The sequence below is a fragment of the Boleophthalmus pectinirostris genome, unplaced genomic scaffold (assembly GCF_026225935.1).
Source record: "Boleophthalmus pectinirostris isolate CB_2022bp ecotype Guang Dong unplaced genomic scaffold, ASM2622593v1 HiC_scaffold_2826, whole genome shotgun sequence".
Classification (NCBI taxonomy): domain Eukaryota; kingdom Metazoa; phylum Chordata; class Actinopteri; order Gobiiformes; family Gobiidae; genus Boleophthalmus; species Boleophthalmus pectinirostris.
This window is the reverse complement of record NW_026571291.1, coordinates 2,461,673-2,479,935: the sequence shown is the minus strand read 5'-3', so window position 1 is coordinate 2,479,935 and position 18,263 is coordinate 2,461,673. Positions and strand designations below refer to the sequence as shown.

The 18,263-nt window shown below is 41.0% G+C and overlaps 1 protein-coding gene across 2 annotated transcripts; it reads right to left on the bottom strand.

The window, feature by feature from the left end:
- Positions 1-2,722: 2,722 nt before the first annotated feature.
- On the bottom strand, positions 2,723-17,342 carry ccdc107 (coiled-coil domain containing 107). 2 transcript variants are annotated; one of them, XM_055160000.1, is made up of 7 exons: positions 17,035-17,342; positions 9,875-10,086; positions 7,678-7,747; positions 7,492-7,582; positions 4,583-4,692; positions 3,055-3,440; positions 2,723-2,976 (listed from the first exon to the last, which is right to left on the bottom strand). In XM_055160000.1, exons 1-6 carry the CDS (start codon positions 17,186-17,188, stop codon positions 3,070-3,072), a joined length of 1,008 nt encoding a protein of 335 aa, XP_055015975.1. In that variant the 5' UTR covers positions 17,189-17,342; the 3' UTR covers positions 2,723-2,976; positions 3,055-3,069. The 2 variants fall into 2 exon arrangements, with proteins under 2 accessions (XP_055015975.1, XP_020797708.2); XM_020942049.2 differs by having other exon boundaries at positions 2,723-3,440.
- Positions 17,343-18,263: the final 921 nt, after the last annotated feature.

Below are 18,263 nucleotides of genomic sequence, written 5' to 3'. Positions count from 1 at the left end.
TATAAAAAATTTACTGTTCAAAAAAATCTTGCCTTTGTTTACACAAACAGCTATAAAATAAATTAACTGTGCAAAAAACATGCATTTTTTTGCAAACAGCTATGAAATAAATAAATAATTAACTGAGCAAAAAAAAAAAAAAAGAAAAAAAAAAGGACATTATAGACATTATTACGGAAGCCCAAAGCAGCAAAAAAAAAAAACACTCTGGGTTTCTGTAATACGGAAGCCCAGAGCAGAAAAAAAAAAAACAAAAAAAAAGAAAAGGAACTTGTTGGTGGGGGGGGACGTGCCTCTTTTTTGTGTTTGTGTGTTATTTTGTTTTTTGCCGCTCTGGGCTTCCGTAGCCCCTTTAGGCCATAGAAACATCTGTAATTGGTGACAATAACAATAATAAAATAAAAAATTAACAAAAAAAATAAATAAATAAAATAACTGTTTGGCACGTTAATTTTAATATATTTATTTCTATTGCTTGTCACCAGTCAAATCTGTGGAGAAACTGTGACAATGGACGGTTTTCTTATAATTTCAATATCAATAATTGAATGGAAACGTGTAATGCCACACTGAGGAAAATTACAGAAAAAGCAAAAACAATCCCAAATATGAAAACAAATTTTGACAAAAAGTAAAGATGTGGTCAAATAAAATAAGACATATAGTGTAAGTAATAATAATAAAAAATCCAGTGTTTTTTTTTCATCTCTGTGCCGAAACACTGGACTCCTTTTATTGGTCAGCCGCTGTCAGGCTCTGAGTGAGTGACAGGCGGATTTAACCAATCACAGTGAAGCATGAGCTCTCAAAGGAAGCAGAGCGGTAACAGTTAAACATATTCACTTTCCCTGTTGGTGATCACAATATTAGATCAGGCGGTGCATATACGCAAAATTCAAAAAACACGATAATGTTTTGGTTAAAAAATGTGCACTATTTGATATTAGAAGTTTATTTTTAACATATTAAAATGGAAAAAATGGATGTGGTTGATAAAAAAATCTGAAATAATTTAAGATTAAAAATGCAGTGATGAGAATGTGTTAAGACTTACAAAATTAAAGTCGAACTAAACACTAAATCATTTTCATTTTTTTCGATAAGTCCTAGTCATTTTTTGGCAATTTTTGTGCAAACTATGTACATCTGCAGCCTGTTTTCTGTAACGCTGAGCTGTTTAATGTCGTATTGGCCACGTTTACATGATGGTTTTTGATTCCGAATAAACTGTTCTGAATTCAATAGTTCTGAATTATTATTTCCATGTAAACTTGAAGGAGAATATTTTAATTCCAAATTGAGGTTTCCATGGAAAACAAGTTAAATCGCGTTTAATTAATTTCGCTCATCGTCTGGGGGGTGGGGAAGGTTCTGATTGGACAGAGACACGAACGTATTTACGTCGACCGGAAGAAAACACACACTTCAGCTGCTACCGGCTTTTCTGTCATCTCGGTTTGTCGTTACTCCACGGACACAAACACCATCCAAACTATTTCCACAGTCGTTCCGATGATGATGAAGCAGCAGCTGGAGAATTCTCTCATCACGCTTTACGTCTGTCGGCTGAGGAGGAGAAGGGAAGAGTGTCGGAGAAGGGAGGAAGAAGACAAACTGAGTGTGAGGCTGCTCTACCTCAGCCCACTCCCACATCCTGCTCACAAATCCAAATCCAAAGACGTGGATGAAAGTCTGAAGACACGACTGGTGGAGCCGGATCGTCCTGATCGCGTCAGAAGAGCGACACAACGAGATGAACGACCAAATGTGTGAAGAATCCCTCAGTCGTCCAGGTAGAATCCAAGTCGAGGAGAAAATTCTGTTTGTCGACTGGACAAAAGTTAGTTTGGTTGAAGACGTTTCGCGGCTCATCCAAGCTGCTTCTTCAGTTCTGGTCAGACGCTGGTGGACACTTCCTTATATCTGTCTGCAGGGAGGAGCTAACTACACTGAAACTACTCTGAAACTAACACATCTACCTGTTCACAGTTTGTGTTTGTTAGTTCGGCCTATTGACCTGTACAGGGTGTGGAGTCTAGCAGAATCATTCATGGCCATAATGGAGCTTCCACACCTCTGGACCTGACCTGGACACACCTGTTGTTCTCTTGTTTGTTTTGATTCAGGTTTGAGGATGGAGTTGTAAATAGGAGATAGATGGTGTCTGATTCCTCCATTTCTGTTTAGAGAAGGATTCTCTTTCTTAACAAAAATGGCTTCTTTCACTCTCCTCTCAAACCAATTCTTTTCTCTGGCTAAAATCTGTACCTCACTGTCCTCAAAGGAGTGGCCCGTGGCTTTTAAGTGGAGATGTACAGCAGACTGAGGTCCTGTGTTGCTCTCTCGTCTGTGTTGGTACTTCTTCTTGTGAAGTCTTGTGCAGTTTAGTTCACAAGAGCATGTACCAACACAGACGAGAGAGCAGCAGTGGACCTCAGTCTGCTGAACATCTCCACTTAAAAGTCACGGGCTCCTCCCTGCAGATATAAGGAAGTGTCCGCCAGCATCTAACCAGAACTGAAGAAGCAGCTTGGATGAGCTGCGAAACGTCTTCAACCAAACTAACTCTTGTCCAGTCGACAAACTGAATTTTCTCCTCATGAATGACCAGAATTATTTTTAAGAAGAATAAACGCGAAACATGATCCAGGAATAAATTAATTTGGCTTTAGAATCAGCATAAACCACCGATTTTCATTAGGAATTAAGCGTTTACGTCGTCTTTTTAAAGCGGAATTAATTTTTATTCAGAATTAAAGCTCTCGTGTAAATGTGGGAATTGTGGAACATTCCAGGCAGAGCAATGACATCTCCATAGAAACAAGCGGGTGACGGACCCCACTCGAAAAGTTACATAGTGCACTGGTAAAAATCAGGTACAGCACCTTTAACCAAATAATCCTGACATCCAAAATGACCGCGATACCTCGTACTTCTCCTTCACTAAATGTGTCATGTTTTCAGTCAAACTTCTCTCTGTGCGAAATCAGTGAAATCAGATAAATATTAGAATTTTAAAGACAATTTAAAAGTAATAAATATTCATAATTTAACTCTATATTCCACAGTTCACTCTGGTCTGTTACGTCGCCTCAGACCGGACGCTGGCTCCGCTCCGATCTCCTCCACACTCGCTTCCCGGCCGTCCTCCAGCAAAGGCATGTCCTCCTCCTCCTCCTCCTCCTCTTCGTCCTCGTCTAGCCCCGCCTCTTCCTGTTTGAGCTCCGCCGCTTCCTGCTCCTCCTCAGCCGTCTGCTCTCCCTCCTCTTCCTCTTCCTCTTCTCGTTCTGCGGTTTTGGGCGGTTTTTCGCACAGGTCCTGCTCCTCCGTGACGGTTTCCTCGGAGATCGGCTGCATCATTGTGGGGGTTTTTCGCGCCGGAGTCTCTTTGGAGCCCAACGACTCGATCAGACTGTCCAGGTTTCGTTCACAAGCGCCGTCTGGGGAAAGCGAAACATTTAAAAAAAAAAAAAATAATTAATGTCCTGGTTTAGTTCTGGCTTAGTCCATGTTTGGTTCTTGTTAAATCCTTTTTTTGGTTCTTGTTCTGTCCCGTTTCAGTACAGGTCTAGTCCTGGTTTAGTCCTGGGCCAGTTCTTTGTAGTCCTTGTTTAGTGCTGGTTTAGTCCTGGTTCCATAAAACTTTACTTTGCCCATCACTAAATTCTGGTTTAGTTAACTGGATTATTCACTTGGTTTAGTCCTGGTCTAATACTTGTTGAGTCCCTGGTCTAGTACCTGGTCTACATGGTCTACAGCACCTGGTCTACAGCAGCACCTGGTCTACAGCAGTACATGGTCTACAGCAGTACCTGGTCTACAGTAGTACATGGTAGTACCTTGTCTAGTATCTAGTCTAATATCTAGTTTAGTATCTAGTTTAGTCCTGGTTTAGTCTGTTTCTCGTTGTCACAACAGTTTTTGTGAGTCCAGGTGAGGGCATCTGCTGTTCAGTCCAACTCATTTCCAAATTCTTAAAAATGTACAGTAGTTTTAAAGTTTGTCTCTTTTTTCTGCCCGTCCTTCCATCCAGTGTAGTACAGGTGTAGTACACTGTAGTGTAGTACAGTGTAGTACAGGTGTAGTACACTGTAGTGTAGTACAGTGTAGTACAGGCGTAGTACACTGTAGTGTAGTACAGTGTAGTACAGTGTAGTACACTGTAGTGTACAGTGTAGTACGTAGTACACTGTAGTGTAGTACAGTGTAGTACAGGTGTAGTACACTGTAGTGTAGTACAGTGTAGTACAGGTGTAGTACACTGTAGTGTAGTACAGTGTAGTACAGGTGTAGTACACTGTAGTGTAGTACAGTGTAGTACAGGTGTAGTACACTGTAGTGTAGTACAGTGTAGTACAGGTGTAGTACACTGTAGTGTAGTACAGTGTAGTACACAGCGGCAGTAGCTCAGTTGGTCGAGCATTCGCCCACTGATCTGAAGGTTGGCAGTTTGATTCCAGCTCTCGACATAAACATTACAGGTTGAGCGGTCAGAACAGGTGATGTTACTTTGTACACCGAGTGCAGTACAGGTGCAGTACAGGTGTAGTACAGGTGTAGTACTTTTCTGATCAGGTGTTACCTTGTACGTTGAGCGGAGGACAGTCCATCCCTCTCTTCTTCATCAGGTACCTGATGGTCTGCAGCTGGTTCATGATCTCGTTCTTCTGATCCTGAGCCACAGACTTCACACTGAGACAAAGACACAATGTGACACCACAAACTTCAAAACTACTCAAGAACTTTAAATCTGCACTGCGGAACCTTCCTGGTATAATTCTAACCTGGAAAAGTAAAAGTTTACCCCCTTGAATAGTCAAAAGTTTTTTTTTTATGTTATTGATTTGCATTCTCAGCAAAACAATAACATTAAAAAAAACCTTTTGACTATCAAGGGGATAAACTTTTACTTTTCCAAACAATGTTTCTAAGCAAATGACCCATGAGAGCTCATTTTCAAAAATTCTGTTTGAAATGAAGTTAATAGTAGATGTTTTTATTACTTTAAACTACTCAGAATATGACAAAGTTTCTAGGGTAAAAAAAATTGAAAAAATTGAAAAAAAAAAAAAAAAACTGCGTGGCAACCAAATTTGAGATTTTGGGGCCCACAGCACCCCCCTTGATAAAGACACACAATATTTGACAACAGATTAAGAATCTACAATAATACATGTTTTCATCTTCTTAGCTCTATTTTTATGAAGTTCTGGTCTCTCAAAAATGTTTATAAATTAAGGCTTCTGATAAAGTGGACATGGCCCCAAAATTTCCACGGGCCATAACTCAGGAACGACTGAAGGGATTGAGCTAAAATTTTAGATTTTTTCATTTGGTAATTTTAGAATTTTTTTCAAGGTTGTATGGAGGATTTTTGTTTTGTTTAAAATTGTCATTGAAAGTTTAAAATACCATTACAGAGACGCAGCAGCTTTTAATTATGATGACCGAAAAAAAAAGAAAGAATGAAAATCTATCAGTTGTGGACGTAGTGAGGCCAGATAAACATCAGCCAATAGAAAACGAGGCTCCCTCTTTTTCTATTGGCTGTTAGGTTGTCAGTCAAACTCCCTACATTTTTAGTGTAACTGACTCGTCGGCGCTCGGGGATTATGTGGTTTATGCGGCGGTTCTTTGAGGCTTTTTCAAACTGTAGCTTCCTTGCAATTCGCACAAAGTTTGTTGCGATGGCGGACGAGAATCCACGACCAGTTCGCCGCAAAAGAAAGTCCGAAGGGTCTAAAAACTGACGCGTCGGTCGCTAAAATATTTCTAGGCAGGTCACTTCAACAGTAATTCTGAACATGCACTGGATGTAAACAAATGTGATTTCTAGAGTAAAGAGGCGGGAGGAGGAGATGTTTCTACTGAGGAAGGTGGTGTCACACATGCACAACATTTTGAAAAAGGACGGTCGCTGTATTTCGCTTCCCTTAAAAAATCCTCTATACAACCTTTAACCTTTAACCCCACCTCATTTTGGTGTGTGCACAATAGCACTACATACCCAAATGCCATAGCTTATTAAAAGAAAACCTTAGAACCCACATGCTTGTGTGAGGCACCATTTTAAAGCTTAGGCCTTCTAGTTTCTGTAGATATGTACATGAAGACTGTGAGTGCTGCCTAACCTACAGTACAGTCAATTAAAATTGAAAAAAAATTGTATTTTTTTGCTTTGAAATTTTTTTTTTTTTAAATTAAAGGCCTTAGCTTGGGCATACTTCATTCTAGGCATTTGTGACTCACTACACTCATTGTTCAAGTTGTTGGCAACAACTGTGTAGAATTTCAGATCTCTAGGACAAAGGGTTTTGATGCTGTGAGCCTTTGTGTAAACAAAATGACAATTCGGCACAAGATTGCCAAATTTGTGCCAAAATAATAATAATAATAATATAATAATAATAATAATTGTTATTATTATAATACTAATTCTTCTGAGCTTTAGGCATGTTTTCTCAAGAAAAAAAAAACTAAAAGTAGCCAAAATTGTCCTCCAAGTGGAAGATCTGCCTTCTATAGCACCGCCCGCACTGCTCCCTGTCTCCCTCGCTCTTACGCTTATAAACACAGGGTCCGTTTCCAATACAATCTGAATGTCCCACCCACCGTTTGAAAGCTCTGGTGATAGGCTAAAACAATATGTCAATCACTTTCTGGAAGATCCAATGACTGAAGAGATTTCCCGTAAACAAACTGATGACACGTGCGTAAAGCCAGGAAGTAGGTGGGTGCGTTAGCGGCTTGTCCCACCTAAACCCCGGCACCGACAACAGCGGGGAGGGTCTCATTTTGAAGCTAAGAGTGTGAGGAAAACAAGCGTACCCAACAGTGCTAGCAAACCTGCTAGAAACGCAGTGGAAGAAGGAAGAGAAGAGAAACTTTTTTTCATATCATTGTATCCATCGATTCATACAGACGAGGGTTTTTTGGATTATTTCCCCACATGGAATTATTTTATGGAAAAAACAACTTGATATTCTTTTTCTGTGGATTATTACGGACTTATTGAGTACAACTTTTCATGGATTGAATGCGTTTTGGACCGACAGAACCGGCTCAAAGTTAAGAAACGCGTATTTTATTCTTTGATTATGATGTGAATTTTTAAGTTATAGCGTTTTGGGCTCGTTGTACAGCATAAAATGAATGATATGGTTGTTTTATTGAGAAATTAAGCTTTCAAACGATGTATGGCATGCCAGTAGTGAAAACAATAATGAATGGTGAAAATACAGAGTGAAAATTTTTTTTTGGAAAATCGCCCGCCGGCGGGCGGGTGGATGGTAAGTGGTTTTAAGCCAAATCTGAAATGGCTCACAGGGGAAACTCTTTGAAAACGACTCATTTCATATAAAGGGACTCATTTATCCACTACTAAAGCTCCCGTCTGTACGTTTATTAGATCTTTTTAGTCGTTTTTTTTAGAAGTTTAATTTTCTCCCTTAAATAAAAATCTGTGTAATCGTGAGCGTCTTCAGCACTGACCAGTTGGTGAGCGGGTCCAGCTGAGTGAGGATGGAGTTTAACATGCGCTCGGTCTGGGCCAGCCTCTGCTCCAGCTCGTTCAACTGGTTTTCTGCACACACACATTTTTCATTTTTATCGTCATGGTGATTAAACACACAATATTTAACAATCAAGATCCAAAAGCTGCATGTTTAAACCACACACCTGCCTCCACGGACTTCTTCGCCCCTTTGGCCAGTTTCTCCTTCTGGGCCTGGTCGTCCGCAGATTTTATCTACAAAACACGAGAAAACGTAAATGGACACGGCGACAGGAAGTGAACTGCTGCTGTCAGGCTTGTAATTTTGGTCTTAAAATGTTCACATTAACCCGCTCTACATGATCCTTTTTCCATTTTGATCCATTTATGCATCACATTCTATCCAATAAAGAAAGTAAGTAAACTACCGCTATCAGCCTTTAGCGGTAAATGAGCGCGTGGTAATTAATTATGTGCGTAAATGCCGATCATTCACACCACTATTCACGGCTCATTCAGGTCCAAAAACAGCCACTATAGTCACTTTACACTAGGCCAATGTAAGAGAAAACAGACTGTTTATGTGGGAGCTACAGCAGCTAAGAGGTAAACAATGATAAATGACCAAAAGTAGCTTCAAAACCGACACATTTGCAACACTCAGCCTCACACAGGCTCCTCTCAGATCATAAGTCTGAACTAATAAGGTTGTAGTTTTGTTTCTGGCCTAAACTGCACTGAAGTTCACTTTTATTTATAGTCAGTATGGTGGATCAGACACAAGAGCGTTTAAAGCCTCAGTGTTGTGCAGATGGATCCTGTAAACAAGCGCCTGTGAGTGACGTGACTCTGGAGGTGCGTTCAGGGGCAGTACGGTGTCACAGACACAGAGAAATTGTTCCTCAAAAAAATATTGATGCAGGGCCACATATTAGGACATTTATCTGTCTTTGGATTGGATTAAATGGACATAAAATAGAGAGTCTAAGGCCCCGTCCAAACTAGTTCATATTTGAGTCGTTTTCGTTGTGGGTGCAGTGTTCGTTCACACTAATCCGATGGAAAACGGCTCCAGAGACGGAACGATCTGGTGCCTCCAGCTCCCACGAATTCATCTGAATACAGATCTGATCCGGCACCGTGTGGACACCTGAAAACGCTGATACTCTGAGCTCTAGTTGTCGTCCTTATTGAACCACGTCACTCTGACTTGCTCCTTCCCAATTCACCGGGTTCGTGACATCGGTCATCTGACGCTATTGCGGAAAACAGTTTAAACAAAAGAGCATAGCTAGAACTAGGGATCGGCTTTTGAATAAATTGTCTTAATCGATCGTCGGGAGAATTAACGATCGATTATCGATTAATCATTAACGTTTTTATATTAAAATGATCATCATTATTATTTCTATCTGCACTACTAATCTGCATAAATAAATTCAACTTTACGACATATAAACATAACGACTCTAGAGCCACATCAGCCCGTTTGACATTATAATGTGTTTAATGCAGATTTGTTCAACTCTCACAGAAACAAAACCTAAAACCACATCACTAATTTGCATAAACTAAGTGAAAAAACAAACAAAAAATGTTTTCGGTGTCCTGATGAACTTTTTCCCACTGGACACAGAAACATATGTGCTGCTTTATACACTGTGCACATGGACTCACACTTGTCCCCAACGCAACGGAGAGCGTGGAATTTTTTGTACAAATCATCGTTAAATACACATTTGTGCTTCGGTTCGTTACAGACTGACCCACTGTTTGTGTCTCGCTCCTTCTGATGCAGAGAGACACATGTACACACCTGTTTGGTCACTCTACGCACAACAACCTACATTCGGTTTGTCGATTAAAATGAACGTAATTGATGAAATTATTAATGATCAATTATCGATTAATCGACTAATCATGCCCATCCATAGCTAGAATTGCCAGGCTGAAAACAATGTCTGGACGCAAATCGCTTTCGACACGGTGATACGGTGACTCGTTTCAATGTAAACGTGACCTAAGCTTTATAATGAGGTGTAACATGCCCACGTGGACTATGGCCCATACCGGCAAGATTTAGGCCGACAGCCGATATGTCTCCAAGTGCCCATATCGGCCCATAATATCAACCAACCGATATATCACTCAGGCTCTACTCTTAACTTGAGTAATTTCTTAATGGACCACTAACACTTTGCTCCTCCTGGTGACTGACTATGAAGCACAGGCTGCAGGACACAGACTTTTGTCCTGAGCGCTGTTACTCTCCTCAGACCGCTCTGACACAGACCTGCTGACCCTCCCTGACCTCTCCTCCTGTTAAACTGCACTGAGACCTGTGAATCTCTGGCCCCCCCCTCTGGTCAGCGGTGGTTTTACCTTGAGAAACTTGTACGCGGCGAACACTCCGACCCCGATGGCGTACAGCGGCATCAGCGTGAACACGTAGCCTTTGTTGCTGTTGCTCTTGTACTTGTCTGTCTTCAGTTCCTGCTCCATCAGCTTCTTCATGTTCTGGATGTTTTCCGCAGACTGAGCTCCGGGAGAGTTCATGTGGATCGGATTCCCTCTCACTGCCCCCGGGCCTGGACCTAAAGGGGCAGAGGGGCAAATATCAGAACTTCACCATCACAAGGACTTTTATTGTTTTAATAAAAAGTTAATACACATTTTTCTTAAAGATCCTATATTACTCAGAATTGTCGTGTGGGAGCATGGAGGACGTACGCTTCAGAATCTTACAGGGTGACAGTCTGACCCACAGGTTGGCTGGTGTGAGTCCAGCTCCCACAGATAAATGCTGTTGTTGTGTCCTTGGGCAAGACACTTCAGCCACCTGGCTCCCAGTGTCTGTGTACTCTGGTGTGCGAATGTGTGAGTGGTTTCTTGTTGTAAAGAGCTTTGAGTCATGAAGGTGGAAAAGTGCTGAATGAAAACGTGACCATTTAACATTTACAGCGAACCATAAGGAGGGTTTGAATAAGATCCAGGAGAAATCTAGTCAGACCGGCGCCACCTAGTGTCTCCGCTCAATTTCATTTCTCTCCAGCGACTAGATCAGGAATCGGAAAACACTAGATCAGGAGAGTCAAACTCAAATTCACAGAGGCCAAAAATAAAACTGAGACTAAATCATGGGCCAAACTAAAGATTTATTTAAAAATTTCTAACATCATCTGCATGTTTTCTCTTCTTTCAAGATATGTAATATTAAACATTTTCTTTTTAAAATAAATGTTTAATAATAGTTTTGCTTAAACATTGAATCCAGAAAAAGCAGAATATAAAATAATAACATTTTAAATAAATAATGCCTCTATAGTCTGTAGCTGACGACAGCTCTAATACAGATTTGATATGATCTTGCGGGTCAAATATAATTATATTGCATGCCAAATTTGGCCCCTGGGCCTGAGTTTGACATGTCTGCACAAGACAGTTCGCAAAAACCCTGGAAGTATAAGTTCAGGCACCAGCCAATCAGAGAAGAGACAGACATTCAGTGTTGTTAACAATTCCAGAGATCGAGGATTTAAAGCCGGAACAAAGAGAATGTTTGGTGAATTTTATCAAGGGGAAAGACGTTATTGTCCTTCTTCCTACGGGGTTTGGGAAAAGCTTAATATACCAGTTAGTCCCGTTAGTGGAGCAATACATACATCACGACCAAACAGCAGCGATTGATTAAATAAAAAAAGTACCCGCCTACTGTCAAGCGAACGAATCCTAATGCTGCGAGGTCACACGGTTTCTACGAAGTGAAACTGGCAGATGAATCAGGCTAGAAGAGATCCCTAAATTACTCAAACATGCATACTCAGGCATGTTTTTGATGCGGGAATAATGTAGAAATCTCCAGAAAGTCGATTTGGCATAATACTCCCTTTTTAACAGTGAGCTGGAGGACAGGTCAGAATGGAAGAGAATTAATACTTGGTTTTACAACAAAATGCAGATTATTTACCCTGGATTATGTCTAAAAGGCAAATGTTACTCTATTTTTTATTTATTTTTTAATGGCTCCTCTCGATGTGAAGGAGCAGTGGCTCTACCCCAAGCTCCTCCTGTGTGACTGAACTCCTCACCCTGTCTCTAAGGCAGGAGACTCCAAGCTTTTTCCTCCTACCTACCTTTACAAAAAGAAAATGCCAAAGAGCTATCATATTTTTCAGACTATAAGTCGCACTTTTTTCATGGTTTGGGTGTGTCCCGTGACTTATATATTAAAATGTTGACAGTGAAGCGTGGAAAGGCTCTAGTCTTGTGTGTCATTATCTGCTGCTCCTGTTCCTCCTGTACCACTGTCACTGTCTCTACTGCACATGTCTCCTGCAGAAAGTCGTGAAATATTCAGACGAAAACGATAATCGAGCAGCAGAAAGAAAGTTTTGGAGTGAGCGAGAAACTTGTGAGGGACTGGAGGAAAGTGGGGATGGAGAACACAAGCTTCACAGGAACCAGGAGGATGCATCATGAAACTTTCCTGAAGTCACTGGATGGATGGACAAAGTCTGGACTTCAGTGACACTGAAACCATCCTGTCGGGATTCAGAAAGACCCGAATAATTCTAACTGGAACTGATGCTGAGTCTGACGACAGCGACACAGAAGAGGAAGCGGCGTCTGTTTACCTCCGGAGGTCGAGGTCGAGTTGTTCAGAAGTGACACCGAGGATGAAGAATTGAATGGATTTAGTGATTTGGAGTGAGATGGAGAAATCCGTGTATCGTTTGTTCATTCGTTTTTCAATATAAAATCAAAAATAAGAAAACAAAACAAAAAAAAACAGTTTTCTTCATTATTTGTCTCTAAAACCAAAATGAAAAAAACAGATAATGATTTGTTTTTTCAGTTTTTGATTTTGTGTTTAAATGAAGAATGGAAAAAAAACAGATAACAGCCATTTCCCGTTTATGCTGGACTTTTTGCTCCGGGACCAGACCGGAACCAGACTGGGACTGAGACCGGGACCAGACCGGGACCATAGCAGGACTGAGACCGAGACCAGACCAGGACCAGACTGGGACCAAACCGGGACCAGACCGGAGTCTCAGAGCCCACAGCAGGGCCAGAGCTTGAAGCTGAGGCTCAGACCCCACGGAGGCTCGGAGTCAAAGCTCGGAGTCCACTCTGGTACCGGTCTGGTCCCGGTTTGGTCCCGGTCTGGTCCCAGTCTGGTCCCGGTCTGGTCCCGGTCTGGTCCCGGTCTGGTCCCGGACCTGGATCAGTCCTGATTCAGTCCGTATGCAGCGCAAAAGTTCCGCATCGCAGTCACAGAAGTCATGAAAACGGGAAACGGTCGTTATCCATTTTTCCCATTCTTCATTTAAAAACAAAATCGAAAACTGAAAAAACTAATCATTATCCGTTTTTTCATTTTGGTTTTGGAGACAAATAATGAAGAAAACTGTTGTTTTTTTCATTTTCTTATTTTTGGTTTTATATTGAAAAACAAATGAATGAATGATACATGGATTTGGAGAGTTTGTTAAACTTGTTCTGTTCTGTTGTTTATGTTATAGTTTATCTGAAGAACTGTTCATATGTGACGTTAACAGTCTGTTGTTCTCTGTTCTGTTGTTTTTACTAGAACTTGACTTCCTGGTTCCTGGTCTTTGGTTTTATGAAATACTTTACGACTTATAGACCGAGAAATACAATCGTAAAAGAGCGAGTCTTTTGAACGGCTCTTTGAAACGAACAGATCCAAAAGATTCGGATCCCATAAAAGAGCCGAAAATCCCGACTCTAACCCACAGCCAATCTTCTTTCACTTTTCAAGGATTCACTTTTCAAAATAAATAAATACATCTGAATCTAAAATCAAGCCCTAAAGAAACTACGTGCTGCCAGGAGCTTAACTCTTACGACACCAGAGGATAATTTGTCTATGGAAATGATCGGGTTTTGACGAGGCGCGACCGATTTGAATAAACTGAAACCTTCTCAACCATGTGTTCTTTCATCAGCCTCCAGACTCGACGAAACACAAATGTGCACGAGGCTCAGAAACCCGTTTTAAATGTGATTTAGTGTCGGGTGACAGCGCCGCAGCCCTGGTGTCTGTTTAATTGAGACGAGAGCAGAGAAAAGACTTTTGTGACGACGTTTATTCAGCAGCGTTTGACAAAAAGAACAGAACAATGGACCTGCAGTTGTTGTATAAATGATCAAATATGTACTGGGCATTTTGCTTTGGACGAGTTCTCATGAAGATACCAGAGAGACAAAAAAAAAAAAATGAACTTGCAGCAGTGAAATTAAAATTTTAAAAAATCTGAGGTTTCCTGTTGAAAAATGGTCTTGATCTTTAATAAAACAAATACAAGATCGCCAAGTTGTATAAATTTGTCATTTTGATTTGAATTTTTTTTCTATTGTAGACACGTTTTTATGTTTTTATAAATTAAAGTTCTGCTACAACACTAATAAAAAAAACTCCTGTGTTATTGGAGATGGGCGTTACAGAACATTTCTCGTCTGAAAACAAAAACAAGCACTTAAAGCTTAAAGAGCTCATTAGTCTGGTGGTTTTTAGAGGAAGGAACAGTTCTAACAGAGATAATGGACGAGGCTCTAATTCACGGGTGTCGAACATACGGACCAGGGGCCAAATCCGGCCCTCCAAGACCTTTAATCTGGCCCTCGGCTGATTTTCTACTAAAATAATTTAATTATATTTTCTATTAAAATACTGTTAATTTTCTGTGCTGTTTAGCAGAGCAGCGTCTCCAGCGTCTCTGTACGTGGCCCCTCCCACCAGAGCAGCACAAATGAAGACTTGTCTCTTTCCAAACGCTCTTAAAGGACGATCGTTTTGACTGTTGACCGTGACACCCTCATCAGAAAAATGTCAACATGAGAAAAGTGGAGCCGAGTGCAGGATTTTACAACAAAAATTGACTTATTCCTGTTTGCAAACAAGTTCATGTTAAAACATTGTGTTGAAATTGCATTTTTCTTAAAGTTTCAGGTTGTTCATAATATTATAATATTTTGTTAAAGAAAGAGTTCATCAATTAAAAAAGATTTCTGTAATAGATTTGTGTTTCTCTGCCCAAATATTTGAACTTACTGCTGTTTTGGGGGTTTGAGTGAGTTTTCTGTGTAGTGTGTGTAGACCAGGCATGTCCAAACTGAAAATGCAGCCCTCAGACAATTTTTTCTTGGCCCTCAGGCTTCCAGGTGAATTGGCCCAATTAAATTTTTTTTTTTTTTTTTTTGCAAGTTTTTTGAAAATTTACCTGTTGATACAACTGCCACACTGTACACACTTACACATCATTGTACACATACACACTGTACACACTGTACACACTGTACACACTGACACACTGTACACACTGTACACACTGTACACACTGTACACACTGTACACACTGTACACACTGTACACACTGTACACACTGTACACACTGTACACACTGCACACTGTACACACTGTACACACTGTACACACTGTACACACTGTACACACTGTACACACTGTACACACTGTACACACTGTACACACTGTACACACTGTACACACTGTACACACTACACACTGTACACACACTGTACACACTGTACACACTGTACACACTGTACACACTGTACACACTGTACACACTGTACACACTGTACACACTGTACACACTGTACACACTGTACACACTGTACACACTGTACACACTGTACACACTGTACACACTGTACACACTGTACACACTGTACACACTGTACACACTGTACACACTGTACACACTGTACACACTGTACACACTGTACACACTGTACACACACTACACACTGTACACACTGTACACACTGTACACACTGTACACACTGTACACACTGTACACACTGTACACACTGTACACTGTACACACTGTACACACTGTACACACTGTACACACTGTACACACTGTACACACTGTACACACTGTACACACTGTACACACTGTACACACTGTACACTGTACACACTGTACACACTGTACTGTACACTGTACACACTGTACACTGTACACTGTACACACTGTACACACACACACTGTACACACTGTACACACTGTACACACTGTACACACTGTACACACTGTACACACTGTACACACTGTACACACTGTACACACTGTACACACTGTACACACTGTACACACTGTACACACTGTACACACTGTACACACACTACACACTGTACACACTGTACACACTGTACACACTGTACACACTGTACACACTGTACACACTGTACACACTGTACACACTGTACACACTGTACACACTGTACACACTGTACACACTGTACACACTGTACACACTGTACACACTGTACACACTGTACACACTGTACACACACTGTACACACACACACACACACACTGCTACACACTGTACACACACACTGTACACACACACACACTACACACTACACACTACACACTACACACGCTACACACTGTACACACTGTACACACTGTACACACTGTACACACTGTACACACTGTACACACTACACACGCTACACACACACGCTACACACACACACACACACACTGTACACACTGTACACACGCTACACACGCTGTACACACTGTACACACTACACACTACACACTACACACTGTACACACTGTACACACTGTACACACGCTACACACTGTACACACTGTACACACGCTGTACACACGCTACACACACTGTACACACGCTACACACGCTACATCCACACGACAACCAAGCTACATGTGCATCTGCAACAAGTGCATCTTCAGAGCCTCTGGAAATATAATAACTCCACAGGATGTGTGGAGGGTGCAGGATATCACCACACACCGCAGTGTGGAGCCGCTGTACCACACCACAGGAGAGAAACAGCCCTACTAGGGATGTGGAACAATATTGAAATATCAATATATTTATATCAATATATCGAATAATTTAATGTGATGATAAATTATCGATTTTCTGGGCTACTGTATCGATATACGAAACAATACTGCTGCTGATATATTTTTATAAATTATTTTGTTACAGCTACAGTTTTGTTGCTTGTTTAGAGGAAGGAAACTTGTTTATGCGACACATTTGACATTTTCACTGTTTTGATGATTAAAATGTTTGTGTTTCATTTGAACTTTGCACAAGAACTGGTTTAACAAAGACTTTTAGAATCACAGCCACGATTTAGCCATGATTTTTATTGGACTGTATCGAATCGATTTGAAATATATCATATCGAATCGAAAGCTCACTGTATCGAGGTATGTAACGTATCATGACCAGTGTATCGAGGTATGTAATGTATCATGACCAGTGTATCGAGGTATGTAACGTATCGGCACCCAGCCCTGGTTTAGATCTCTTTAAACATGCTCAGAAACGGCATTTTTGCGTTAAATTTCCTTCTATCAGATGCTGGAGCTTCCGAACCTGCAGTTTTTAACGTCAGTGTGCGTGCCACAAATGTGCAACCATCACCGTTGGTACTGACCCAGAAAAAAATCGCTAAATTTGACAGAAAAACACTTTTGCGCCAGCTGTGCCGTATGTACCTTTTCTGCTGTAGCGGGAGTCCAGACGCGCATCTTTGGCCCCGGTTCCTCCTCCGCCGCCTCCGCCGACCCCGAACATCCTGGGCAGAACCACGAACGTGAACAGCACCGCGGTGAACGCCAGAGCGACCTGCTGCGACGCGGACAGCACCATGATCCGTGCGTAACGAGCCGAACGCGGGCGCACGGGCGGAGAGGACAGAGCAGCTGCGCCAAAATGTGCCAAATGTGCCGAAATGCGTCGCTTATGCCGATGTTTTTACGCACGGAGGAGGAGGAGGCGGGCGCACGGGCTGCTTCTGCTGCTGCACCACAACAACACAGACGAGAGCAGGATATCCGGGGCACGGCTTTTCACAATAAAAGACAACGTGTTCCGTTTTTTTTTTTTTTTTTTTTTTTTTTTTTGTATATTTTGTTTATAAAATTTAGTGCTGTCAAACGATAATTTTTTTTAGATTAATTATGATCTGTAATTAATTAATCTAATTAATCTATTTTTAATCTCACCTAAAAATTGCTGAGAAAAACTTCAATTTGAGGTATTTTCATTTGAATTCATTATTACATTATTTTCATACTATCATTAACGTTTTTATATAATAAGTATCATTATTATTACTATTACTAATCTGCATAAATAAATTCAACTTTACAACATATAAACCATCACCACTCTAGAGCCACATCAGCTGTTTGACGTTATAATGTGTTTAATGCACATTTGTGTAAGTCTCACAGAAACAAAACTTAAAACCGCATGGCTCATTTGCATAAACTAAGCGAAGAAAAGAAAAAACAAAACGCTCTTGTGCGCTGATGCAGTTCAGCTTCTGTTGGACTCAAGGACACGACTCAGTGGAATAGGCGAGTTTCAGCTGACGTCATTGTTATTAAAAGCCCGCGTTGCTGCTGGGAAATATTTTGGTCGGAGGCAAGAAACACGGTAGCGTCAAACACAGTGCGTAAACCTCGCGTATTTATCCCCGATAATGGTAAATTCCTGCTGCATTATCGGACGCACAAATAGAAGCACAGGAGAAGGAAAATGTCTTTTTCGTATTCTGAGTGAAAAGAACCTCTAACGGCGAATTAAACGACTTTCAAACATCCGCAGAGCAAACGTAGAAGATCCTAACAAACCGTGGACTCCAACAAGTTCAACAACACATCGAGACTCTTGGAGGTTTTCATCTTTTCTGCTGTGAATGGCCCAGGAGTTTCCACCA